The 19,430-nt window shown below is 43.6% G+C and overlaps 1 protein-coding gene across 5 annotated transcripts in view; it reads right to left on the bottom strand.

Moving 5' to 3' along the window:
* LOC147054823 (unconventional myosin-XVIIIa-like) overlaps positions 1–19,430 on the bottom strand; it is a 116,745-nt gene that overhangs the window by 82,100 nt on the left and 15,215 nt on the right. For all 5 annotated transcript variants that reach the window (XM_085915551.1, XM_085915550.1, XM_085915552.1 and 2 more), the window contains 6 exons: positions 11,669–11,732; positions 11,411–11,555; positions 9,638–9,805; positions 8,501–8,591; positions 4,494–4,686; positions 4,174–4,260 (listed from right to left, as the gene is read on the bottom strand). In XM_085915551.1, the coding sequence (XP_085771677.1) occupies positions 4,174–4,260; positions 4,494–4,686; positions 8,501–8,591; positions 9,638–9,805; positions 11,411–11,555; positions 11,669–11,732 (748 nt within the window). The remainder of the gene's footprint in view (positions 1–4,173; positions 4,261–4,493; positions 4,687–8,500; positions 8,592–9,637; positions 9,806–11,410; positions 11,556–11,668; positions 11,733–19,430) is intronic.

Below are 19,430 nucleotides of genomic sequence, written 5' to 3'. Positions count from 1 at the left end.
TGAATATTGATGCTCCAGAAATAAATGAATAACTCTGCTGCCCACTGACAGAGTCCATGCCGGGGACATCTCATGTTGAATGAGGAAGCAGGCAACAGCACCAAACCTGCCTTGCAGGTAGTGGATTCCCCCCCCCCCCCAACAGTGACTTATCAAAGAAAGAGAGGATGGTTCATTTTTCACTAACGAGCCAGTTCATGTATTTTTTTAATCAAGGAAATGAAAAAGTTAGCATAATAAAAAAATATATAAAATAGAAATATTTTTTCCAATAATTTTGGAGAGATAATGAAACAACAAATGACATTAAAAACAGCCATTTTTAATGAGGAATTGGGCCACACATCCCTCCCATCCAAGTCTTGGTTGATGATGTAACTGAAGAAACCGATCACAATTTCACCATTAGAAAGCATCAATCTAAAAACAGCTATCAATTGGCACCAAAATGTACATTGACATCTCTATTTATGACTCGTCTAAGATGTCACAAGGATTAGCCTTTCCATGGCTGATTTAAAAGCAAGAAATGAGCAGCCTCTCTGCAGTTAAAGTGCCCTGTTACGTGCATCTATTTCCTTTCATCGATCACAAACAATCACAAACACAACGCGTTCCGAGAGGCTATATGTAAGATGAATTGTTCATACGTAGTTAGGTCCATCCATCCATTTTCTGAACCGATTTGTCCCCACGGGGGACGAGGGCGTGCTGGAGCCTATCCCAGCCGTCATCGGGCAGCAGGCGGGGGACACCCTGAACTGGATGCCGGCCAATCGCAGGGCACACAGAGACGAACAACAATCCACACTCGCACTCACACCTAGGGGCAATTTGGAGTGCTGAATCGGCCTATCAAGCATGTTTTGGGGATGTAGGAGGAAACCGGAGTGCCCGGAGAAAACCCACACGGGCTCAGGGAGAACATACAAACTCCACACAGGGAGGACCAGAGATGCAATCGAACCCGCACCCTCCTATCTGTGAGGCGGACGTGCTACCCACTGCGCCACCGAGCCGCCACGTAGTTATGTATTCAATTGAAATTGGTAAGGGTTCATGGACTATTTTTTTTTATTTCATGTGATGCACTTTTAAGTGGTTGCATTGTGCTTGGTGCACAACACATTTGTTGCACTCATTTTATATAGTATTACCCTCTCTTTTACATACCTGCTCTGAGAAATGGATACTTCTGAACTCTGAGGCAGACGTGCTAACCAGTGCGCCACCCTGCCTTTATATTGTGTGTGTGTGTGTTGTGTATATGTTTGCTGTTCAAAGTTGGTTACTCTCCACTATAATGTGGTTCCAGCCAGCGTCACTTGTTTCTGAACTCTTAACTGTGAGGCGGACATGCTAACCAGTGCCCCACTGTGGTTCCAGACAGACCCATAGTATGTGACAACTGACAAGTGTCACTTATTTTCAGTATTTCACGTCCACGTCTGTCACAAACAGTGACGTGCGGTCAGAGGAGGCAAGGGAGGCCGTGCCTTCCCTGCCATCATGAAAAGGGGAAAAAAAACAAATTCAATTGTTTTTATTATAAAGTCACTTTCCTATTAATTTCAGCAGTTTTGTACCATTTTGAACCAATATCGCTGAATTCTTTGTACCGTAATTTTCTGACTATAAGTCGCAACGGAGTATAAGTCGCAACTTTTGGGGCAAATGTGTTTGTCGAAATCCAACACGAAAAACAGACATGAACCAGCAACAACAGGCTAAACGATACGGGATGCTAACGTGACATAAACACAAACGAGGAGCTGAGAACGGGCCTCACGTAACATTTAGAGTTATTCAAGTAAGTATTACATAAATAACACGTTTATCAATCCATCTGTATCACTCCAATTCATTAAATCCATCGGTCGTGCTTTCTGTAAACAATGCCGCGTATGCGCCGCATATGCTGACGTCGGACCCGTTGTAAGTTGCATTTCTAATTATTCCACAGACCCATATAACGATATATAAAGTATATTTCAAATAACTATCATATTACAACAATATTTCAAACCATCTGTGTCACTCCAAATCATTAAATCCATCGATCAAATTCCTCGTTCTTTATGTCAACAACGCCGCTCGTACGCTGCAGAGATCTAGTATACAACTATATTGTAGCGTTAAAAAAGTACCAGGAAAGACGTGGGTTTGGTAAACGGCTCTTTATTTAACAAAACAAGAGTTCAACGAGCCAACAACTACTGAACTTCCAGCCAGGGAGGTGGAAGAGAGCTCCATAGAATATAGACCGGGCGTGCGTAAAAGCCATGTCCGAGCCCCATCCACTGTCCCTGGACAGCCACCCAGCCGAGCGCCGGCCCCCGACTTCCATCCACGGATTTGAAAGAGAGCTCCCGTCGAATAGGACCGGGCGTGCGTAAAAGCCAAAATAGTTTTTCAAACCTTCTGTGTCACTCCAAATCATTAAATCCTTCAAACTCTTCGTCCTCCGTATCACTTACAAACAAAGCCACTAATGATGCCGGTAGTTTGTCTGGCCCTTCGTCATCTTCGTCATCCCGTGATCGAATTGTCTTTTATGTAAACAACCGGCGCGCCACTGACATCACTTGAAATTCAAATTACAGCAACCCCTTGTTACATCGCGGTTTCCCTTTTTTTTTTTGGTGGGGGGGGGTTGAAAATTTGTGCAAAAATTCACATAAGTCGCTCCTCAGTATAAGTCGCCCCCCCCGACCCAAACTAAGAAAAAAACACGACTTATAGTCCGAAAATTACGGTGTGTGTGTGTGTGTGTGTGTATGTGTGTGTGTATGTGTATATATATATATATATATATATATATATATGAAAAAAGCCAGTTATTCAAACTGTTATATATATTATATATATATAATTATATATATATATATATATAATTATATATATTATATATATAATATATATATTACATATATATATAATATATATATTATATATATATATATATATATATAAATGGCAATGGCATGTTGACTCTACTCCGAGGTAATTTAATAATGTTATAATGTGATAATGTGTCGTTGCAATAGATTGCTATTGCGACGACACATTATCAGTAGGGTAAAACTAACCGTTTAGAAGACCGTCGTGAGACAGGTTAGTGGGAACGTGAGCTGGGTCTTCCTATCATTGTGAAGCAGAATTCACCAAGCGTTGGATTGTTCACCCGCTAATAGGGAACGTGAGCTGGGATTAGACCGTCGTGAGACAGGTTAGTTTTGTGTGTGTGTGTGTGTGTGTGTGTGTGTATGTATGTATGTATGTATGTATGTATGTATGTATGTATATATATATATATATATATATATATATATATATACAGTAATCCCTCCTACTTCGCGGCTTCAACTATCGCGGCTTCGCTATATCGCGGGTTTTCAAAAATGCGGAAATGAATTATTTTATCGCAGAAATTTCATCATTTCACGAGGTTTCGCGGCCACTTGAGTTTCTTCATTTTCCTTTAATAATGATAGCTTACGTTTAAAAGTGAAATGAATAAATTAAAGAGTCAGTACAGTATACTTTATCGTCACATGTGACTTCAGGGCGTTCTCGCTGTTGTATATTTTGGACTAACTCATGTTCCGTAGTGGGAAAACCCCGGATGTGGGAGGGGGAGCTTCGGGGACGTTCAGTGTCGCGATGTACGGCCAGTGAACTGACTGTGATGAAAGGAATAAAGCAGTACCCATCACGTCGTTGTCCGAACCATGCTTGCTACATCAGAACCTGGAAAATAGTAAAGATATAACACTCTCCACCGGCGGTGGCCTTCATCTGGACATAGCAATACACTGTTAGTCTCGTCGCTAAGGCATGAATGCGGAGCGCACAGTCCATTGATATGAAAGTCCCCTAGCAGCGAGCTGGTTGATGTCAGCGATAAAAATAGAATATCTTCCAAGAATAGCTCAAAAAAATCTAGTTTCTATTTCGCGGAAATTCCCATTTCGCGGTTGGGTCTGGAACGTAACCCCCGCGAAGTAGGAGGGATCACTGTATATATATATATATATATATATATATATATATATATATATAGACATCTGAGAGAGTCTTTCATTCAGACAAATGGACAGGGAGGATAACAACCTTCATGATTTGACAAATGGAGATTGCAGAAACAGGCACGGAGTAGAGGATTCTGCTTACCAAAGCTTGAGCTGTCGCTTGGTCAATAGCTGCTACAGACACTGAAGGACTGGACTCTATGTCATCTAAAGCAAGTTCTATGTTTTCCTAAATGCAGGAGGGGATAAAGTGAAGGGTTAGTCATCTACACTGTAAGCAATAACTCAGGAAAATAATCAGTTATAGTGTATACTTGATTGAGTTGAAAGAATCGTATTATTGCAAGTGCAATATAATGATCATTGGATGAGTACATATTCATGTGTTCCCTTGCATGACCGCATACATCCGATTTACTGCCACTGTTCAGTTTTGTACAGTATCTAATGGCACAACAGCACCTCTTTGTATCGCTCCATCTCTTGGACAAAAGTTCGTTCATGGAACAAGGTTTGCAGCCTCTCCTGGGTGTAGTTATGACAAAGCTCCTCAAACGTAGCTCCTCGCTGCTGCTGAGCAAGATGAGGGTTCTGGAAACCTGGAGTGTCCACGATCAGAATGGAGTATAGAGAATGTTGACTAGACTTGAGAGCTCTGAAAACAGATTGAACATGGCACCTTCAGGGTTTGAAGTGAGTCTTAATTGTCTCCCTGGACATTTTAGAATTAAATTTAAGATTCTTTTACATGTCTTTAAATTGTCCGTCATCTTACCCTTCTGAGTTCCTCCACATATACCTAAATGTACCTCCTGGGGCCCCTGGTCAGAGGACCAGATGCTACTGGAGGTACAGAGAACTAAGCAGAGCCTCATAGGGGAATTACGCTTTTTCTGTGACTGGTCCTTCCCATTGGGATTACCTTTCATTAAACGTAGGACAAACCCCTTCTATATTTATCCTTAAAACCCCTTAAAGGTTTTAGGGAGGGTACTTTTTAACAGTGTGGTACTTTTTAAGGGTGTGTTTTAACTTAAAACCCTAACCCTTAAAAAGCACCCTTCAAACGCAAGACAACAAGAGCAATTTGTTCATGAAGAGTGGACAAAAACTGAAAGGTGCAGAATTCCCAGTGAATCCTTTAATTGCAGTTGTGCAACAAAATATTAAGGGTACCATCATTTTTCTACGTGCCAGTTAATTTTTTTTTTTTTGGGTCACCTCTCTGGCTGGAAAGGAGCCCGAGCTGGTGTGTGAGGCAGAAAAGTTCCGACATAGTCGTACTTGCCTCCACACAGTTTGGGTTCTGGTACAAGCCTTCTTGAGAGGGGTTGGACTGTCTTTGTTAGAGATGTTCCGACTCTAACTTATTTTGCAAGAACCACACGGGAGACAGTATGCCCTTTGAACACTTGCAAGTGGAGAATTTGTTCGTTACTGTAGATACAGCAATGTCCGAACAAAGTCTGCATTGCATTGCAATTGCGTTGCATTCATGCAAGACAGTATTTATTGAGAGAAGAAGGGTGGGGGTGAGAGTGGCCAAGGTGGGGGTGAAACCCCTGGCCTCTGATCACATAACAGCAGGGGTTGTTTTACGATGTTGAGTAGACAGAACAACTTTGATTGCGTCTTCTACAGTTGGTCAATCAGTGCAAAGGATCTTCGCACTTTGTTCTACTACTTTGTTAAGACAAGACAAGGTTAGGTCAATTATTACTGATTACATTCCAACATAATATGATCAACCTAATCTATTCAACCCTAACAGTCTTCCACTCTGGAGTTGCCCACGGTGAGAGGCGTCGAGCAGGTGTGGGCCTACTTATTGCCTGCTGGCTAGGCGCCTGCACATTGGGGTTCACCCCGGTGAACGAAAGGGTAGCCTCCCTCCGCCTTTGGGTGAGGAGGATGGGTTCTGACTGTTGTTTGTGCCGATGCGCCGAACAGCATCTCAGAGTACCCACCCTTTTTGGCGCTCGCTCTGGGGATTCCATTGTTCTACTGAGTGACTTCAATGCTCATGTGGGTAATGACAGTGAGACCTGGAAGGGCGTGACTGGGAGGAACGCCCCCCTCCCGATCAAGACCTAATCAGTGTTCTATTGTTGGACTGCTGTGCTCGACACAGATTGTCAATAATGAACACCATGTTCAAACATAAGGTTGTCCATGTGTGCACTTGGCACCAGGACACCCTAGGCCGCAGTTCAATGATCGACTTAGTAATCGTGTCATCGGCTTTGCCGCCGCATGATTTGGACACTCGGGTGAAGAGAGGGGCGGAGCTGTCAACTGATCACCACCTGGTGGTGGGTTGGCTTCGATGGTGGAAGAAGACCAGGCAGACTCATACGCTCTGTGAGGGTCTGCTGGGAACGTCTGGCAGAATCTCCTGTCAGCTTCAACTCCCACCTCTGGGAGAGCTTTTCCCACGTCCCGGAGGAGGCGGGGGACATTGAGTCCGAGTGGACCATGTTCCGTGCTTCCATTGTTGAGGGAGCCGACCGGAGCTGTGGCCGTAAGGTGGTCGGTGCCTGTCGTGGCGGCAATCCCTGAATCCGCTGGTGGACACCGGCGGTAAGGGTTGCCGTCAAGCTGAAGAAGGGGTCCTATCGTGCCGTTTTGGCCTGTGGGACTCCGGAGGCAGCCGACAGCGGAACACGGCTTTGACCGTTGCTGAGGAAAAAACCCAGGCGTGGGAGGAGTTTGGCGAGGCCATGGAGAATGACTTCCGGGCGGCTTTGAGGAAATTCTGGTCCACCCTCCGGCATCTCAGGAGGGGGAAGCAGTGCTGCTGCAACTCGGGACATTGTGAGTCGGTGGGGAGTATACTTCGAAGACCTCCTCAATTCCACTGACACGCCTTCCATTGTGGAAGCAGGGCCTGGAGACTCTGAGGTGAACTCTCCAATTGCTGGGGTCAAACTCACTGAGGCAGTTAAAAAAAGAAGTGGATGAGATCCACCCAGAGTTTTTAAAGGCTCTGGATGTTGTGGGGATGTCCTGGCTGACACGCCTCTGCAACATTGCGTGGACATCGGGGACGGTGCCTCTGAATTGGCAGACTGGGGTGGTGGTTCCCTCTTTAAGAAGGGGGACCGGAGGGTGTGTTCCAACTACAGAGGAATCACACTCCTCAGCCTTCCTGGTAAGGTCTATATAGGGGTGCTAGAGAGGAAGGTCCGTCGGGAGGTCGAACTTCGGATTCAGGAGGAGCAGTGTGGCTTTCGTCCTGGCCGTGGAACAGTGGACCAGCTCTATACCCTCAGCAGGATTCTCGAGGGGGCATGGGAGTTTGCTCAACCAGTCCACATGTGTTTTGTGGACTTGAAGAAGGCATTTGACCGTGTCCCTCGGGATGTTCTGTGGGGGGTGCTTCGGGAGTACGGAGTCAGATTCGTCCCCAGTGAGGGTTGGACTCCGCCAAGGCTGTCCTTTGTCACTGGTTCTTTTCGTAACTTTTACGGACAGAATTTCTAGGCGCAGCCGAGGCATTGAGGGTGTCAGGTTTGGGGACCTCAGCATTGCGTCTCTGCTTTTTGCAGACGACGTGGTGCTATTGGCTTCTTCAAGCCGTGATCTCCAGCTCTCACTGGAGCGGTTCGCAGCCGAGTGTGAAGCGGTTGGGATGAGGGTCAGCACCTCCAAATCTGAGTCCATGGTTCTCGGTCGGAAAAGGGTGGAATGCCCTCTCCGGATCAGGGATGAGATCCTGCCCCAAGTGGAGGAGTTCAAGTATCTCGGGGTCTTGTTCACGAGTGAGGGTAGGATGGAGCGCGAGATCGACAGGCGGATCGGTGCAGCGTCAGCTGTAATGCGGACTCTGTATTGGTCTGTTAGGTGAAGAGAGAGCTGAGCCAAAAGGCAAAGCTCTCATTTTACCGGTCGATCTCCATGCCGACCCTCACCTATGGTCACGAGCTATGGGTCGTGACCGAACAAATGAGATCCCGGATACAAGCGGCCGAAATGAGTTTTCTCTGCAGGGTGTCCGCTTTCCCTTAGAGATAAGGTAAGAACCTCAGTCATCCGGTAGAGACTCGGAGTAGAGCCGCTGCTCCTCCACGTTGAGAGGAGCCAGATGAGGTGGCTCGGGCATCTCATCAGGATGCCTCCTGGACGCCTCCCTTGGGAGGTGTTACGGGGCTGGGGAGAGGGAAGTCTGGGAGTCCCTGCCCCCACCACACGACCCCGGATAAGCGGAAGAAGATGGATGGATGGATAATTTTTTTTGAAATCCAATTAAAAAACTGTATTCTTTTTCACTGTTGAAATTTCACTGTGGGTTTTTCTTTCATTCACAGAGGGGTACCAACAGTTCTGTCCATGTGTGTGTATGAGCTCAAGACACAAGGAAACTGTGTACAAACTCTGTTTAAGTAGTTCTCAAATGTAGTTAAACTGAACTGTTTTCCAACATTTTTACAAATAATTTTTAAAACAAATTTAAAGACCCTAACCCAAACCTGTTTATGAGGGATATCACCAAAGTGAAGAGCTCTGAATAGAGTCCTGATGCCATGGCCTCCAAACACTCCCGAGCTGTGAGCTTTGAGGCTGATACAAGAGACAGACAAGAGAAAATCATGAAATACATTATCCCACTTCCTACAGACTTCCTTTAAACTGGCAAATGCTTATTTTTTAACAAACAAAAATTAAAATGCATTATGTTCTATGTTCTTGGCAACAAATCTTTCATCTCAATATATGCATCTACAAAAGAAGTTCAGTCTCATAGGACATAAGGGCAAGTGTAAACTATGGGCTACGTGTCAGCGACATGGACATCCTCGCTATTTTTTTTTTTTTTTAACCTTTATTTACCCAGGCAAACAATTAAGAACAAGTTCTTATTTACAACTGTGGCCTGACCCAAAGAACAATGGCACTTTGAGGGTGATGGGGGATAGAGTGCTAAAAAATAAATACATAAAACAAGGTTATATAAATACACAATCCAAAATAAAAACAACAACCAAGAATAAAACTATACAATATAACAACATATCTCAACTAACAGCTGCAACTTGTTAAAACTTGTTGCAATTTTTGTTTGAAAACTGTAAATGATGCGATGACAGTAAATTTAAGGGTATTTTGCATAGTATTCCAGTCATAAACTGCAGAGAAATAGAAGGAGTTTCGACCGAAAACTGTACGTACTTTGGGTATGGTGAATTTAACAAGATTACTGGACCTTAGAATGCGGGAACAATGATGACGGTGCAGGAGGGAGGAGAGATAGGGAAATTGTCTATTCAATTGTAATTTGAAGTTGAAGTGTTATCTCCACAAGCGCAAATTCAATCAACGTTTAAAATGGCAGAAGATACTGGTATGTTGCTAACTGCTGATCCTTGGGGTATTTCACCAAAGGATATCACATACTACACGTTATCAAGACATTTGGAAACAGTTTTAATTGTTTGTCCTGCATTTAGGATGGTACAATACCCATAATCCAAGCTAGTAAATAATTATCATCTGTGATCTCATAACCCACAAAGTTAAGTGCACTGAAATTTTCTCCACAGGTCGACAAGAAAAACTAAATAAAAAACTAAAATACTAATATAACTGATGGCATTTTGAATTTATACCTGAGTCAACTTGGCTCATTTCATCTGGTCCTCCTCTGAATGAGGTGGCGTGCTTCATGCCTTTGGCCTGATTCTTAAAGATAGAAGAAGACAGCTCCTCTAAGGTGCATCCTAGAAGGTAAGCTGCCTTCTGGGCCCATTCATGACGAGCAAACTGTTTGCGTCCCGCTATAATCAAGGGGGGAAAAAACAGTATTTGTAAATGAGCATAAAAACAAATATGAAAAAGGAACAAGAGAAAATAAAAAAACACACTGATCAAACAATGAAAAAGGATGAGAAAATCCGATTACATTTATTGAACAAACAGCATAATTATTTTCTATCCCACTGAATACTTTTCGTGAAAGAATCTTTTTGTGCCAAGTAGCACAGTTGAGTATTTTAAGGGTTCCAAAATATTATATTTGTTCCTATTTTCCAGCACACTATCTTGGATTACCTGTCACAGTGATACGATATTCAGTCTGCATATGATGAACATAGACATACAGTATCGCAATCAATTGGTCTGATTCCTTGTTATAAAGTAAATAGGATAGGAAAAACAAAAGGGAATTTAAATATGAAGCAGTATAAGTGTAATGCAGAGTTTCTCAAACGTTTTACACATAGTGCCGACTCAAAAAAGTCTTGCCGTTCCAAGAATCATGATCATGACCAACATTACAATAAAGTAGCACAGCGTTAACTTGTCTAACCCTAAAAATATTGCATAACTATGTAAAATTTCAACATTTAATGAAGTGATTCTTGTATATCACGAATCGTACTCGTGCCACACTTTGAGACTCACAGGTGTAATGTGTGCTGCTTAGGAATGTGACCATATGAGTACTGCGTTGTGTATATATGGTCTTTGTTTTAATTCTATGGCAGGTACTTGCTGTTGCGTTCCCTTTTACACATTAATATATAGCTGTGGCAGAAAAGGTCCTCCACAGAAAATGAGAACATTTTACAAATTAATAACTGTTACACAATCTGTATAACAAGCCAGTAAGAAATATTTCAGTCCAAGCTGTTGAACTGTGAAATACTTAACTTTCAAACAATGGAAAGTTATATCAACAGGAATGAGTTGAACAAAAAATGGCCATGGAACGGGTCAGAGCTTTTGTCTCAAAGAAGAGAAAAAAAGAAACAAAGGAGGGGGGGGGTATATCAAAAGGCAAACAAGGTGGGGGTGAGGGGAAGGGCCACAAGATGAAGACAAAAAAAGGGGTGAGCATAAGTAATAATTATGAAAATGACTCAAGGCCTGGAAGGCATGACAAAGGAAATAAGAATAGAAACGCAAATGAAAAAGGTTTTGAAGTAAAACAGTAAAAGCGTGTGTGTTGTTTTCACCCATTACCTTCATCTCCATCTGCATTTGATATGGTGGAGCATGCAACATGCAAGTAAAGAGACTAGGTTAGAGAGACAACATAATTGATGTATTCATCAATCCAGTCACAAAAAAAACATGGATTAGTAGTCAAGACTCTCAATAACCCACCACCACGCTTTTCCATAGGTTTTAGAAAAACACTACCCGACAGTCCTGCTTTTTTGTTATATTAAAGAAAAAAAAGATTGAGCAGATAAAAGTATAAATTGTATGGTCTTGTTGGTTTACTATGGAATCCAACCAACAGCAGGTTAATAACACATCAACGGTGTCTTCCTTGAGGATGAATACCTTTACACTCAGCCAAAAGCTTTGAGCTCAGTGCCAAGCGACATGTAACAACATAAACAATAAGACAACAAAAATAAGAAATTATTAACCTTTTGTTGCTCCCGCAGCCCCCAAGTGGTAAATGGCTGCCAAGACAAGCCAGAGAGCTTTCTGCTCTTCACTCAAAATCCCCAGCACCTTCATAGCTGCCTGCAGCTTAGTAAACTGCTGGGATGCTCGCTGTTTATCCTCAGGCTGCAGAAGGTAAGATCAGATCAAACCATATCATATTTCATAGCATATTCATGCATATATTCATGTATGGTTTTAAAATCTGATTCTTTCAGGGAGAAGTTTGATATAATTACCTTTGACTGTGGAATGATGCCAAAAGTACTGTTCTCAGCCAAATGGTTGAAGTGTAGCTCAGTTCTGTAAAAGAAAGCAAAGGAACTTGTAGAGGAAAAAGTATGCCATATCTTTTGTGAGTTAAATTTTCACATAGGTTCCTGAAAGAATGTGGACTGCAGGAAACCGTACACATTGGTGGCCCTTCGAGCACAACATCTGACACATAATTGTGAAGTGGACTGAAAATGATACACGGTTTTAAAAATTTTAAATAAAACAGAATCTGAAAAGTGTGGTATGCATTAATTCCCCACTACTTAGATCAGGGGTGTCCAAACTTTTTGCAAGGAGGGCCAGATTTGATAAAGTGAAGGGGCCCGGGGGCCAGTAGTTTTTTCGGACATTTTTTTAACTACAATTTCATCCAAATAAACACTGTTATAAAACAAATTTCATTCTCCCAATTGTCTTTATTTTTTAAATGACAAAATAACCAAATATAAGCCACTCAGACAGATGTGAACAACTCTAAAAACACAAATTCTGCCTTTCATTCATATCTGAAGAGTCCGATAACATTGAACAAATTGTATGAAATACCTTAAATTTACATGAGTTTAAAATTATTTTCGCCTCATGAACATTTTAAACAGGAGTTATAAGTAATACATAAAATACGATAACATTGAACAAACTGTATGAAATACCTTAAATTTACATGAGTTTAAAATTATTTTCGCCTCATGAACATTTCACACAGGGTTCACGCAGCCGGTTCGCGCGTACCCTTTTTACAACGGGTTTATTTCCGCATTTGACTTGCGCATGCTCCGCATAGCAGGACAGCTGGAGTCATGTTCTCGCTGTGAAATCACGCCGGGTCGCGCGAGATTACATTTCTGCGGCATAAATATAAAATAGCTTTGGTACGTGTGTATTAAAGCGCTGGTCAACAATGGCGGCGGGCCACATACTAAAGATTTTATCACAGAGGCTGCGGGCCTGATGAAATTTGACCACGGGCCGCAATTGGCCCGCGGGCCGGACTTTGAACATGCCTGACCTAAAAGAACTGGAATTCCCATCACTACCCGTCACAGATCTATGTTAATGGACCAACACCTCGGCTCTATCCTAAGAATTACCACAACAAATTTTACTCCAGACTATGATGCACTAGCAAAAAGCGAGACCAACAATACTATTCCCACTGAAAATTAAGGGGAGTTTCTCTAGTTTGTTGTAAAAAAAAAATATACATTTTGAAAATAATTTGTACAAATAGCAGGGATTGAAACAATGCAGGATGCTCAAGGACAGGCTCAATGCCTGTTTGCGACTAATGTTAACTTTTAAAGTTCTCAAGGCCGACTTTAAGGAAGTGTTTCCCGTTTCCTCACCTCTGTCACCATGTTTGTGAGTTAAAGCTCTGCTCTGTTTTTCAGATATCTGTCACTGTGTTGCCGTTTTGATTTCTTTATTACTTTATTTAGATGTATTCTTTCACTGATCCTTCAAGATGATGTATTTGGCCAGAATGTTTGCTGTTTGATGTGATTTCGCCTCATTAGATAAACATCTTTCATAAATCTGACCTACAGGCGCTGAAGTGATGGAAACGTATTTAATGAGAATCACTGATAGTTGTTTTTTGGTGAAATATTTTTTTTCATGCTGTTAATAAATGCATTTGTTTTCAAAAAGCTTTTTTTGAATATCCATGCTTTGCTACCTACTAAAGGCCAAAACCTTTTATGCAATGACCTTTACATGTCCTTTATATTACTTCACACAAACACGATATCCATTTGCTCCTGGTTTAGAATTAGAAATTAGAAATTTAGAACCCAATTCGGCCCACAAATCAGTTTGCCCACCCCTGTCCTAGAGCATCTGTGGCAAGATCTGAAAATGACTGTTCCCAGATTGAGCTTGAATTTCTTTGCATAAAAGAATGGGCAACAAGTTAACAAAGCTGGTAGACAACCTAAGGATTTGCACCTGTAGTTGCAAGGAAAGGTGGCTCAACAAAGTGCTCGAAGCGAAGTGGGGGTAAATAAAATTTGGACTACTGTAACGCAGTCCTGAGCGGGATCCCTGGCAGGAGCATTCAAAAGTGCCAGTATGTCTAAAACAGAGCTGCCAGGGTCTTGATGAGGGTGCGGAATCACAAGCACATCACCCCCATTCTTCACACCCTACAGTGCCTCCTTGTTCACCTCCGTATAGTATACAAGATTCTCCTGCACACCCATCACTGTCTCCACGGTGATGTCCCCATCTACCTCACTGACCTCCTCACACCACAAAGGCCAAACCCGATCAGGCCAACAGCACCGGCCACTCCTGGCCAGGACGCGACTCAAGACCATGGGGGACAGGGCCTTCGAGGCCACTGCTTCCCGTCTGTGGAACGCCCTCCTAGACCATCTTACTGGGAAAGCATACGCTTGCTCTTTTTTAAGGGTATTCTATCTGTTTTATTACTATTATTTTACTGCTGAAATTTTACCTTTCCTGTTTTCTGTAGCACTTTGAGATTTACCCGCAAATGTAAAGTGAATTATAAATAAAGTTAATTATTATTATATTTACAATTGCATACCACATTTTTAGATTTTTTTTGACAAAAATTTTGAAAATTCAACATTTTCAACTGTTCTGCTTGACAACTACGCTGTGTGGGTCAATCATGTAAAATCTCATTCAGAACAGCGAGGTTTGTGGATGTGAGGTGGCAAAATGTGAAATGATGTCAAAATGTTCAGAGTATGAATACTTTTTCAAGGTCCTGTATGTTCATGGTATCAGATTTTGAAACTTTTTTTTTTGAAGTGCCTATCAGAGCACCTCATGAAAAAACTGAGACTGAACTTGACAAGTGCATGTTGAAGAATTAATTACCGTGATTTTTGGACTATAAGTCGCTCTGGAGTAAAAGTCGCACCAGCCATGAAATGCACAATCAAGTGGAAAAAAACATATTTAAGTCACACCAGAGTATAAGTCGCAACTTTTGGGGCAAATGTGACATGAACCAGCAACAACAGGCTAAACGATACGGGATGCTAACGTGACATAAACACAAACGAGGAGCTGAGAACGGGCCTCACGTGACATTCAGAGTTATTCAAGTAAGTATTACATAAATAACACGTTTATCAAACCATCTGTGTCACTCCAATTCATTGAATCCATCGGTCGAGCTTTATGTGAACAATGCCGCGTATGCGCCGCGTATGCGCCGCATATGCTGACGTCGGACCCGTTGTAAGTTGCATTTCTAATTATTCTACAGACCCATATAACGATATATAAAGTATATTTCAAATAACTATCATATTACAACAATATTATCAAACCATCTGTGTCACTCCAAATCATTAAATCCATCGATCAAATTCCTCGTTCTTTATGTCAACAACGCCGCTCGTGCGCTGCAGAGATCTAGTATATAAGTATATTGTGGCGTTAACAAAGTACCAGGAAAGACGTGGGTTTGGTAAACGGATCTTTATTTAACAAAACAAAAGTTCAACGAGCCAACAAATACTGAACTTCCAGCCACAGAGGTGGAAGAGAGCTCCATAAATAGGACCGGGCTTGCGTAAAAGCCATGTCCGAGCCCCATCCACCGTCCCCGGACAGCCACCCGGCAGAGCGCTGGCCCCGGATTTCCATTCACAGAAGTGAAAGAGAGCTCCCGTCGAGAAGGACCGGGCGTGCGTAAAAGCCATAATAGTTTTTCAAACCTTCTGTGTCACTCCAAATCATTAAATCCTTCAAAGTCTTCGTCCTCTGTGTCACTTACTGTTGGAGTAACCTCGGGAAAGCCTTGGCCTGCCAGACCAGGGGGGCTTATGTTTTACGAGTTTACGACTCTCCTTTAAACTAAATACTTTGTATTTAGTTTGAAGAAAGTCTATTGATCCCCGTCAGCTTTATGGTTCCTTCCTGTCCTTTTGTGTTTGTTTTGTAAGAGGCCTTCAATGACAATGAGCAGGTCTTCTTTGCTTGCGAGATGTTCTTTGTTTAGGGACTTCATTCCTTTTAGTTAACTGTAGCTTTGATTCATAGATTGTAGATGATCAAAATTGGTTATATACAGTTTGAAGAAGTCACATTAAAGTTATCCCATATTTACTCAATGTTCGTTTAAGGAACTGTATACCAGTTACCTTACATTTACTTAATATGTGTTGAAATGTTTAAGTAGGGCTAGATATTATTATTATTATGTGTTGTGTTAGTTTACTAAGAAGATAAACTTAGCAAGGGTTTAGTTGCATTGTTCCACAGGTAAGCGACATTCAACGTGCCTCAAGTTATCTGATCACAGTCGAGGAGGAGTCGGCCACTCATGGAGAGGACAACTGGTTGGGGGAAGAAAGCAGACTCTGCAGTCCCAATGCGGGGGTCGAGGGCCGACGAGTGCTAGATCACACTACACTACATTCCTTAGCTAATCAGCGTTGCTACAGCCACTATCTCCCCTCCCTTTAGTGTAGCAACGTCTCTGTAACCAGGGCAACCAAGACATTAAAAAGAGGAGCACGTGGAGGAGGAACTCAGAACTGGTGGAGATTGTAACTGAGCTTCCTTTCTCTATCGTTCTCCTCGCGAGTAAACTCATCCTGGTTGTCTTCTCCTCTTCGTTCCAGCATGTGATTTAATGTCTGATCATATTCAGACCCAACACTTACAAACAAAGCCGCTAATGATGCCGGTAGACATCTTCGTCATCCCGTGATCGAATCCTTTGCCTTTATGTAAACAACCGGCACGGGTGACGTCACTTGCGGTTCAAATGAAAGTAATCCCTTGCTACATTGCGGTCCGTTTATCGCGGTTTCACTACATCGCGGATTTTTGAATTTTGAAAATTTGTGAAAAAAATCACATATAAGTCGCTCCTGAGTATAAGTCACCCCCCCCCCCCCCACACCCAAACTATGACAAAAACCACGACTTATAGTCCGAAAATTACGGTACTTGGATTTGTTCTTTAAGAAAAAATGGAACAAAAGAAACAAAAAAAACAAAGATGTAGACCAAAGCAACTGTAAAGTCCTAATGTTAAGTCTTAATGACCTGTATCAGGATGTCAGTGATCAGCAGACGGCGCACCCTGACGGTCTCATCATCTTCGCTGGTGATTTTAATCATGCTGACCTGAAGTCTGTCTTTCCAAAGCTTCACCAGCATGTAACTTTTCCAACGCGTGGTGGCAGCTTCCTGGACTTGGTCTACACTGCACATAAAGGAGCTTTCAAGGCCACCCCCCTCCCCAACATCGGACTTTCTGACCACGTCACCGTTCTGCTTACCCCCGCGTACAGACAGAGACTGACAACTTCAACGTCCTCGGGCTGCTGAGGGCCAGAGACAAAGCCTACAGGGCTGGGGATGAAGCGGGCGTGAGATCAGCTAGGGCGAAACTTTCCCGGGGCATTAAAGACGCGAAAAAGGCGTTCTCTTCCAAGATTACTGCCCACTTCAAGGACAGCGGGGATGCTCGGGGCCTGTGCCGAGGCATTCAGACCATCACGGACTACAAGCCGTAGCTGCAGAGATGTGAGGGCGACGTCCCTCTGCTCAACGAACTGAACCGCTTCTTTGCTCGCTTCGACGCACAGAACGACACTTGCCCGCTGAAGACCCCTCCCCGTCCGGACGAGCAGCCCCTGTGCCTCTCTGCCGTAAGCATGAGGAGGACGCTTGCTGCTATCAACACCCGTAAGGCGGCGGGCCCGGACAACATCCGGAAGGACTGCGCTGAGGAGCTCATGGATGTCTTCACAGACATCTTTAACATTTCCCTGCAGCAGGCCGTCGTCCCGTCATGCTTCAAGGCAGCCACCATCATACCTGTGCCGAAAAATCCTGCTCCTTCCTGCATCAATGACTACCGCCCTGTGGAACTGACCCCCATCGTCATGAAGTGCTTTGAGAGGCTTGTCTTGGCGCACGTCAGATCTGTTCTTCTCCCCACCGTGGACCCCTTCCAGTTTGCCTTCCGACCCAATCGGTCCTCTGAGGATGCCATCTGCTCTGCCCTCACCCACCTGGAGAACAGGGACTCGCATGTGAGATTGGTGTTTGTGGACTTCAGTTCTGCATTCAACACCATTGTTCCAGAGCGTCTCATTTGCAAACTCGACAAGCTGGGCCTCAGTACCTCCCTTTGCAACTGGCTACTGGACTTCCTCTGTCAGAGGCCTCAAGTAGTGCGTGTGGGCGACAATGTCTCCGGCAGCATCACGCTGAGCACGGGGGCCCCTCAAGTCCGCTGCTCTTCACCCTGCTGACGCATGACTGCACTGCGACCTACAGCAGCAACCGCGTGCTGAAATATGCCGACGACACGACTGTGGTGGGTCTGCTCACTGGTGGCGATGAGACTCACTACAGATCGGAGGTCGACCTTTTGGCCGCATGGTGCAGGGACAACAACCTTCTGCTGAACGTCAATAAGACCAAGGAGATTATCATTGACTTCCGGAAGGGTCACACCCACCACCTGCTGCTGACCGTCGACGGTGTTGTGGTGGAGAGAGTGAGCAGCACCAGATTCCTGGAGGTGCACATCAGTGAGGACCTCTCCTGGACCACCAACGCTGCGTCGCTGGCGAAGAAAGCTCAGCGCCGCCTGTACTTTCTGGGGAAACTCAGGCGAGCAAGTGCTCCTCCCGCAGTCATGACCACACAGGACGGACGAGAAGAGCGATCCAGCGCGCATGCGTGTGTTGGCTCATATGTTGAGCTCTTGATTCGTGAAATAAACAGCCGGTTACCAAACTCACGTCTTGCCTGGTACTTTGGTAAAGCTACAATATAGTTATATACGAGATCTGTGGAATAATTGGGACCGCAACTGACGACGAGGCTGACGACGAGGCTGACGACGAGGCTGACGTCAGCAGCGCACGTAGGTCCAGAATTGACAGCTGTTGTTTTTTGGGACACAGAGAATGAATATTCCGATGGATTTTGGCGGACTTTGACTAATGATCATCGTCACACACAAATCTGGGTGTGGTGAAATTTGTCCTTTGCATTTAACCCATCCCCATGTGATTTTTATCCATCCCCTGGGGGAGAGGGAAGCAGTGAGCAGCAGCGGTGTCGCGCTCGGGAATCATTTGGTGATCTAACCCCCCAATTCCAACCCTTAATGCTGAGTGCCAAGCAGGGAGGCAATGGGTTCCATTTTTATAGTCTTTGGTATGACCCGACCCGGCCGGGGTTTGAACCCACTACCTTCCAGTCTCAGGGCGGACACTGAGTAACAGTATTAAGTTATCACAGTTTGACTAATTGCACTATAAAAACCACAATTGCAATTTGTATTTGAGAGGCTGTTTCAATGTCACTGGTAACATCCTGAGTAAAACATTTCTGACACATGCTTGTCTAATAACGGCTGTAATTTAAAAAGTCTGCCATGATATGTACATTAACTGTTTCAATGATCCATGAGAGAAACAAAGTAACTTTGTACGCACGTCGGAATGAGCCATAATCTTTTACTAACCTACAGTAATTACTGTAAGTAAGAATAAAATACATTATTTGTATTAATTGGTATTACACTCCCAGGCCATATAGAACATAAAATTAAAAACAATTACAATGATGAAAAGCCATGGACTTCTTATGGTCACTCAACCCACTCAAGAGAACTGGAAGTACCGTATTTTTCGGACTAGAAGTCCCTCCGGAGAACAAGTCGCATCAGCCATAAAACGCACAATAAAGGGGAAAAAAATATATATGAGT

Source organism: Syngnathus leptorhynchus, chromosome 7 (genome assembly GCF_054491065.1).
Source record: "Syngnathus leptorhynchus isolate UIUO chromosome 7, UIUO_Slep, whole genome shotgun sequence".
NCBI lineage: Eukaryota > Metazoa > Chordata > Actinopteri > Syngnathiformes > Syngnathidae > Syngnathus > Syngnathus leptorhynchus.
This window is presented reverse-complemented; position numbering and strand designations above follow the sequence as displayed.